Source organism: Calonectris borealis, chromosome 9, assembly GCF_964195595.1.
Source record: "Calonectris borealis chromosome 9, bCalBor7.hap1.2, whole genome shotgun sequence".
Lineage (NCBI taxonomy): Eukaryota > Metazoa > Chordata > Aves > Procellariiformes > Procellariidae > Calonectris > Calonectris borealis.
In genome coordinates this window covers 19,399,248-19,407,970 of record NC_134320.1, presented here as the reverse complement: position 1 = coordinate 19,407,970, position 8,723 = coordinate 19,399,248, and the positions used below count along the sequence as shown (strand labels likewise).

General features: G+C 64.5%; 1 protein-coding gene across 1 annotated transcript; it reads right to left on the bottom strand.

Moving 5' to 3' along the window:
- Positions 1–990: 990 nt before the first annotated feature.
- PSMD2 (proteasome 26S subunit ubiquitin receptor, non-ATPase 2) lies at positions 991–8,220 on the bottom strand. Its single transcript, XM_075157268.1, has 21 exons — positions 8,058–8,220; positions 7,248–7,304; positions 6,787–6,951; positions 6,417–6,538; positions 5,840–6,064; positions 5,578–5,736; positions 5,148–5,292; positions 4,888–4,948; positions 4,488–4,634; positions 4,183–4,289; positions 3,670–3,797; positions 3,505–3,592; positions 3,107–3,269; positions 2,909–3,010; positions 2,678–2,823; positions 2,376–2,459; positions 2,078–2,246; positions 1,884–1,978; positions 1,588–1,714; positions 1,378–1,496; positions 991–1,296 (listed from the first exon to the last, which is right to left on the bottom strand). The coding sequence occupies exons 1-21, from the start codon at positions 8,190–8,192 to the stop codon at positions 1,114–1,116; spliced, it is 2,727 nt and encodes a 908-aa protein (XP_075013369.1). The 5' UTR covers positions 8,193–8,220; the 3' UTR covers positions 991–1,113.
- Positions 8,221–8,723: the final 503 nt, after the last annotated feature.

Below are 8,723 nucleotides of genomic sequence, written 5' to 3'. Positions count from 1 at the left end.
GCACGTGGCGCGCCGCCGCACCCGGTACCCGCACCGGTACCCGCACCACCCGGGACCGGCGCCCACCCGGGACCTGCACCCACCCGGGATCCATCCGGCGTCGGCACCCACACAGCACCAGCTGGGACCCGCATCCATCCAAGACCCGCACACCCCCGCGGCCAGCACCGCCCCAGGACCTGCATCCATGGGCATCTGCATTCACTGGGATTTGCACCCCTCCAGCGTCCAGCAGCACCCAGGAGCCGCACCTACCCAGGACCCACCCTCCCCACGGAGGACATGACCCCCACCCTGCACCCCACCGGACACAGCACCTTGCCCCTATCCTGCACCCATCCCACTCCCCCCTTGGAACTCAGCACCCCACACCCATCCCAACCTCCCAGGACCCAGCCTCCATCCAGCACCCTGGGCACAGCCCCCGCACCCACCCACCCGTGACACCTCACACCCACCCAGACACAGCCTCCCACGGCCACCCAGCTGGGGCGGGGCCAGGTGTAGACACTGCCGGTTTTGGAAACACGACAGGGTTTTCCTCTTTCCTAAAAAGACTTCCCCCCTGGCCTCCACCCCACCCCAAGACCGATTTTAACCCTGATGCCGGCTCCAGAGCAGCATGAAACGCCAGCAGAGCCCAGCACACCCTGGGGGCAGCTGAAGCCAGGGAGTTGCCACCCGAGACCCCCCAGGAGAGCAGTCCGGGCCGGGGACAAGCAGCGCTGGGCTCAGGCAGGTGCCGGCACAGCAGGGAAGGGAGTTGCACGCTGCCGGCACACCCTGCCGCGCCAGGCACAGGCACCCGGGGTGCCACGGGGGCACAGCCCAGTGCAAGGTGGGGAGGAGCGGGAGCCAGACCCATGGCAGACCAGGAGCACCCATGGCACCCTACGGCTTTGCGTTCACCCCCTGCTTCTTGGGGTCTGCACTGTGCCCGGCCCCCCCAAGCAGCAGGTACCCTCGAGGGGATCAGAGCACAAGGAGGGTAGGGCAGCACTAGAGTCTCCGCAGAGTTTATTTTTTATCTTGACTCTTAGTAACAAAAACAAACAAACTAGTTTTTTTCCCCCCACCCAAACCACCTACCCACCCCCCCAGGTCCCCCTCGGCTCAAACGTCATAGTTGGGGTTCTTGCGTAGGATAACAAATCCCTCCAGGATGGGCGTCACGGGCACGTGCTCCTCCGTGGCCAGCTCTGCCCGCTCGCCGTGCGCCAGCAGCACCGGCGTCGTGTGAGTCTGGAAGCCGGTGATGGTTTTGGGCTTGCCCGCCTGGCCCACCACGTCCACAGCCTGTGAGAGAGAAGCGAGGTAAATGCCGGGGACACATATGGATGCCAGAACACCCCATCCCTGGCGCTGGCTGCCCCTTACCTGTCCCACCCGCACCGACACGGGCAGAGGTCGCAGCTCCTCATCGAAGGTGACCAGCATGCGGGGCTGCATGGCAGCAACGAGCCCGTAGAGAACGTAGTGGGACTTGCCCAGGATAACTGGAGGGGAGACAGAAGTACGGAGGCTGAGCAGTGCCCACCCCACGGGACAGAGGGGTGCCGGGGTGGGGGCTGAGCCCACAGTACTCACTGTTGCGCACGTCCAGGAAGGACACGAGGACGGTCAGCAGCCCGGCCACGGCCACCTGGCTCATGAGCTGGCGATCGCTGTGGTAGGGGCACAGGGTGAGCGTCCCCTTGCCCAGGTGAGTCAGGCCCTGGTGTGGCAGAGAAAGCACATGAGAGCGTGGTGGGGTAACGCCTGGGACCCCCAGCCCTGTCCGGCAAGACAGTGACACCCCCAGGACACAACTGCCCTCCCATGCCCAGGGCAGGGACCCCAATCTGCCCCTTCCCCGCCACGAGCGGTGAGCGCAGGATCATCACCTGGGCCAACCGCACCATGAAGAGATTGTTGGGGTCCTTGGCGTGGTACTGGGCGAGCTGCCGCAGCATCGCTGCCAGCCGGGCGTTGTTGGTACCTGGGGAAGAGGCGATACAGGCAGAGAGTAGGGTACACGGCTCAGGTCTCCCACCTTCCCCCCACACGAACCCCAAACCAGGCTGTCCCCCAGGCTTACCGCTGCCCACCATGCCCATGGCAAAGATGGAGTTGTAGGAGACCTCGGGGTCAGCATCATGGGAGAACTTGCTGAGGGTGTCGAGGATGTTGAGCCGGGGGTTGGAGACCGAGATAAGTGCGAGGGCCAGGGGCACGGCACGGCGGAGGGTGGGCTCCCCGTACCGCAGCTGCATGGAGGGGAGGTGGGTGTTAGACCCAGCTTAAAGGCAGCGAGGTCTACAGAGATGTGAGGCAAGACCCAGTCTCTATTCCTGGATCCCTTCCCGGCTCCGTGCTGTCCCGCCAGTGTCACTCACCAGGTGGCCAAACGTGCGCAGGGCCATCTCGGCGCCGATCTCCTCGCCCATGGCAATAAGCGCAATCCCTAACACCGCTACACCCTGTGGGGACACAGGCACTGAGCGCCGGCAGGGAGCACCCAGCCTAAAACCCCAGCTCTCACAGCCCCTGCACCCTCCCTGAGCCCAGGGGGACAGGGAGAACAGGGGATGCTGCTGGGCGCTGTTTTCCTCCAGCTCTGCTCCCACAAGCAGCTTAGGGACCACCCCAAAGCCAGCTTCTGCACCTGAGATGCAGGTCCCAGCCCACATTTCCCCACCTGGTGAGCCCCCATGTCAGCTGAGCTCTCTTTCTTCTCCTTCTCTTTCTTGTCCTTTTTGTCCTTGTCCTCCTCTTTCTCCTTGGAGTCAAAGTGCTCACTGCAGATGTGCAGGAGCTGTTGCACCTTCAGGACGTTCCCTGAGCCTGAGGGGAGAGCGGAGGGCCAGGATCAGCAGAAGGAGGACCCGGGACCTGCTGCTGCCTCTCCTGCCTTATCAGCCCAACTCACCTGCATAGGCACAGATGTCCACCAGTGTGTTGGCAAAGCTGCGGAACGGCTCTGACACCACCTCCAGCGCTGCCAAGATGGCCTCGATCGCCTCTCCCTTCCCTGCCGGGGAAGGCGCAGTGGTTAGAGCACAGCAGCGGGGGGGATGCTCCCACCCCATCCCTCAACCCATGAGGCGCTGGCACTGCCCAGCCTTACCCAAATGGTTCAAGCCCAGGCCGAGCGGCAGCCACCGGGCATACGTGTCCTTCAGCTCCGTCTCCGATTTCTCCATGATGGTCTGGAGGATGGTTGAGGTGACATCCCCGTTGCAGGAGCCCACTGATATCATCCCGCAGGCCAGGGCGGTCACACCAGCCACCTGGTGAAGGAGGGAAAGAGACATGCTACACGCGGGGACAGCGCACCGCGAGCTGGCCCACAGCTGGCCCCCAAACAGGGTCGTGCTCTTCTGGCACACCACAACGTCAGGCAGGGACACGCAGCCCTGCTCCCGAAGCCCAAACCAGGTACAGGACAGCCCCTGTATTCCCAGGAGCTGTTGGGGACTAGGTGGGGAAGCAGGAACCCCAGGTGAACCCTGCCTTGCTCCCTACCTCCATGCTGGACTTGGAGTCTCCCATCACAGGTAGCAGCAAAGTCAGGACGTCCTCGCGGTTGGATCCCGCGTACGCCAGCCCCAGCCTGCGGAGAATCCCGGAGAGTGTGAGGGGGGCCGCACCACCCTGCGCAGCCCGGGGAGGCTGGGGCCAGGCCCTTACCCAAAAATGGCTCCAATCCGCATGGTGTTGCTGTTGTGGAGGACATAGTCGGACAGGAGGGCCAGGGCAGGGTCACACTCGTTCCTCACCCCTGAGTTGACGATGCCACAGGCCAGGAGGGCTCCCGACTGCAAGGCAGAGGCACTGTCACACACCAGCCACCGACACCCAAAGCTCCCTGCCAGCCAGTGACCGTCATCCCACACAATACACCCATTACATCCTCGGGATGGGCAAGTTGGTACCAAGTGAGCAATATCACTCTGGATCCAGCTTAGCAGTCCAAAGCTCGTAGCTCTGTGACAAGGGGACCCCAAAGGTGCCTCAGGCAGTCCCCAGGAGCTCCCCACCTTGCTGTGAGCCACTCAAAAACCTGGGACACAGGGCATCCGACCCCTCTCTGGGCAGGAGTTGAGCCGCACAGCGAACCAAAGCAAAGTTAACCCTTCCCCAGCCCGCAGCAGGGCTGCCCCACGCAGCCATAGAGCCCGTGCTGGGATCGGTGTCACCAACCTTGATGTAATCCTCCGAGGAGTACAGGTACTTGTCAATCTGCGTGAGCCCCCCGTCCACGTCCCACAGCAGTATCGTGCCCAGCGAGGCTGCAGCACTCAGCATCCCTGCGGTTCCAGGGGAGAAGAGCCCACGTCAGCCCTGAATTGAGGCACCCTGGCTGGGGCAGGTGGTGGCCAGGGACACGGGGCAGCCCAGCGGCTGCTGTGCCCTGCAGCCCCCCTTATAGCAGGCCCCCAAAAGGGAGAGGGTAGCGACCCCAAGCCTAGGGGCACCTCCAGCCCCTGCCCAGCTGGCTCCCTCACCGTGGTCCTTGTTCTTGTACAACCATTTATTGCCATCGTCCGTCAGCAGCTTGTCCTGTCCGAATGCAGCGTTCACAAAGCCGTTCACAAAGGAGGAGGCCAAATTCATCCGGGCTGAGTCCACTTGGGAACCACTCCCCCCGAACCCTGGGGAACGATGTCAGGGTGAGCCAGGCAGCAAGAGAAGCCCTGCCAGCCCTCCACCGCACAGCTGTCCCACGCCACGGCGGGATGAGGACCTGTCCCACCACCAGCAGGAAGGAGGAGCCCAAATCCATGGCAGGCAGCTGGGTCTGCTCCACGCCAGGTCAGAGACCATGGGCAGGCCATCTGCCTACCAGCCCAGAGGTGCCGTGCAGCCCACGGGAGGAAGGACGGAGGCCACAACAAGAGCCCTTACGGTTATTTTCCAGGTGGGTTTTGTAAATATCATCCGGCACTTTGGGCTCCATGATGTCCAGCTGCAGAGACAAGGGAGAAGGAGGTTACCTCCCAGCCAGCACACCCCAGGGCAGCTGCCCTACAAGGGCAACCTCTCCAGGAGGTGCCTGGCCAAGCTCGTAGGGATGAAGGATCTCTTCCCAGATCTTGCCACAGAGCCTGGCAGCCAGGGCAACCACAGCTGGAGGCCAGGGCTCTTTTCCCAGCTGGGACACTCACCTCTCTGGCCAAGGCCAGGAAGTTGCTGTTGAGCTGGACGTTGGACATGATCTCGGTCAGGTCCTCATACTCCTCCACATCCTCGTTCAGCTCCAGGAAGACCCCGTGGCGGCCCAGCATAAAGGCCATCTGCTTCTGGACGACTCTGTCAGAGGGAAGAGGTTTCACAAGTGCCCAGACCCCAGCCAGCCCCAGCACAAACACATGCTCACCGAACGGTGAGCCAGCCTGCCCTGCTCTAGAGGCACACAAGAGCAGCCCAGAGATGACCTGCTCTTACCCATCTTGATTTCAGGGACAAGAGCCTCAGTCCAAACCCCCAGACACCTCCAGTGGTGACAGGATCCAACCCAACTCTGCCCAGATGGGAAGCCATGCCCCACCATGATGGGCAAAGGCCCCAGAGGGTGGGGAATGAGTCTCCGCTCACACATCTTTGCAGGAAGTGAAGATGTCCTCCACCAGCTCCACGTCATTGAGCATCAGAGCCAGGCGCAGGGCTTCAGGGTAGCGGCTGAACTTGCGGAAGATGCCCAGGGCACAGCGCAGGAGAGCCGAGTTCTCGGGCTCTGGGACGTAGCTTACGCAGCTTTGAGGAGGAGACAGGCATGAGGGTGACGACCACGTGAAGCAACCTCAGCCCACCAGGGACGAGGCCTCCTCCAGTGGCTGAGACTGCTGAGGTGCCTCACCTGGTCAGGTAGAGGCACACTTTGGAGTACGCGTTGTCATCGATGTACTTCTCCAGCATGTCCATCTGCTCGATCTCCATGAGCAGGTCACAGGCCTCATGCTCTGCATTGTGGGCCATGTTGTAGGGGACAATCTCCTTGACCAGGGTGAGAAGCGTGTCCCTCTGAGCCTTGTCAGCCTCATCGATCTCCTGCCACTCCTTGGCCACCTCACCTGCCAGGTGCCTGCAGAGACAAAGGGACACCACTGCCACAGAACCAGCTTCACCCAGCCCCAAGGATGGGGAGCAGCTGCTACCAGTTAGCCAGGGCTGTGCATTATTCACAGGGGCTCCACATTCCTGCGAGAGCTTATGGGGGACAAGTCCAGAGGAGGAATAGGGTTAAGACCAGAGATTACAGAGGCCACAGCAGCAAGATCTCTGCAGCTAGCAGAGAGAGGATGAGGTGACACACATGCAGACGTGAAGGGGGCAGCTGAGCACAAGCCCAGCAAGTTGGGACACCTACCAGGCGGGCTAGAGAAATCCCCCTGAGCCCTTGTCATTCCCCAAGCCCTGCTCCCACCCAGGCTTACCTGACGTATTCATGCCCCCAAGATGCCAACTCCTCCTGGGAGCCCACCAGCCGGTACTTCAGGCACTCGCGCTCCCCGCTCATGGTCATGGCCAGAACAGAAATGATGTCTGCCGCGAAGCGCTGGGGAAAGAGTGACGGGGGCTCAGACGCACTCCGGGCATGGGAAAGTAGGGGCAGCCAGGGACACAACACCCTCCCTGCGCCCACAAGCCGTCACAGGCGGCAAAGGCATGGCCCTGGCAAGTTATAAACCACCGGAGCAAGTCACAGAGGCTGATGTTAGACCACGGGGTCCGGAGGGCTCTGTGATCGCCTGCCCCAGCACCATCCCCCCAGCCGTGCAGAACGGTGGGGCCAAGAGCCTTTACCTTGTTCTCTCCCGGAGCCATGTTCTCATAGATCTCCTTCAGCTTGCCGTAATGTGGCCGTAGGAACTTGAGGGGTTTGGGAACAGAGGTCATGGAGGTGGTGGAAGAGCGGATCTGTCTCCGCAGCTCCTCCAGGGCCGGGCGGTAGAGGGATGTATCTTTCTCCTGCAGGAGGAAGCTGCCTGTCAGGGAGCTGGTTCCTGTGCCACCACCCCGCCAGCCCTCCCCAAACACAGCCGTGGCTCTGAGCAGAGGGAGACAGAGGTCCCCTGGACACAGGTCAGACAGGCAGCAAGGCTGGGGGAGAGACCGCAGCGGACAAGGAGAGACCCCGCTCAAGGTGAAACCCCCCCACCTCCACTGCACAAGGAACAACTGTAAGCGAGGGACAGACGGACTCAAGTCCTGGCCAGGGCTCCCGGCTCCGCAGCTCCTTCCCGAGGGGCACGGCACAGACTCACCCCCAGGCGCTCCACCAGCATCTCCAGCTCATCCTGCAGCTGCTTGTCTTCCTCAGACTGCCAAAATGCAGGAGAAAGCAGAGTTACGGGTGCCCAGCACAGACACCCCCAGTGTGACAGGGGTGGGGGCGTCACCCCAAGCCACAGGGGGACCAGGACACAGTGACACACACCCCGCCAGGGCACCATCCTGCTCCAATGCTCCCATTACCGGGGATAACCCCCGCAAGAGACCACCCCTTCCCAGAGGGTGAGACGCGCCTCCCCCATTACCCTGTGCTGTATGGAAACACCCCCACGGAGAGGGGCAGGGCACGGGGGGGCAGCCCAGAGGCAGCCCCCCACGGCCCGTGGGGACCCCCAGCGCCAAGGCCACCCCCGTCCAGGGCAAAGAGGGGACCCCTCCACAGTCCCCGGTGTCACACGCGCACCCTGATTACATCATGGCTCCCCTCACCCCACTCCAGCGACATGAGACCCCTGCCCCACCGCGCACACACACCCCCCAGGGCGGGGAGCCTTCAGCTGTGCCACGAGGGCACTCCCAAGACGTCACGGCCCCCCTCCGGAGGAAGCCCCTCGCCTAAGTGACGTCACGGCCCCCCTCCGGGGGAAGCTCCTCGCCTAAGTGACGTCACGGCCCCCCTCTGGCGGAAGCCCCTCGCCTAAGCGACGACAAGCGCCCCCGCCGGAGGGAGCCCCGGCGACGCCACAGGCGCCCCCGAAGGGGTGCCGGCCGCCCCCGTGACGTGGGATGACGTCCCGGCCGGGCCGTGACTCAGCTGCGGCCCGCGGCGCGGCGGCGCTCACCAGCTCCTGCTCCTTCTCGGGCCCCGCGGGCGGCTCCCGGCGGTCCCGGCCCCAGGGCGGCGTGGGCTTCTCGTCGCCGCCCGACCCGGGGCCGCCCTGCACCCGGCTCTGCCCGCCGCCGCCGCCCGCGTCCATGGTCGCTCCGCCGCGCACCCGCCGCTCTGCGCCTGCGCCCCGCACGCGCCCGCCGCCAATCACCGCCCGGCGCCGCCGTGACGACACCGCCGCGCGCCGGGGGCGTGGTGATGGGCGGGGCCAGAGGCGGGGCGCGGGACGGCCCCGCGTCTCGCGGTGCTGCGCAGCGCCGAGCACCGGCAGCGGCGGGACCGCGGGGGCGCACGGCCCGGCCCGACCCGGGGCTGCGGCACTGCCGGGGAGCGCTGGCAGCCGGGGACGGGAACGGGGTCGGGGACCCGGAGCTCCGCCACCCTGGCACGGGGCACCGGTGCCACCCGAGCCGGGCAAGTGAGGCGGCATTGCTCGGGGCTGGCAGGCTCGGCGGGACCCCGACACGCCACGGACACCCGTGGGCACCCTGTGCCCCTCCACCCGTGCTCACACACACACCCCTCCCCCACACGTGTGCCACTCTGTGCCCCTGGCCCCGCGGCTCAGGCAGATGGCACTGCCTCGCCCCGCCCCACCGGGCACCCCGGGGGCCACCTT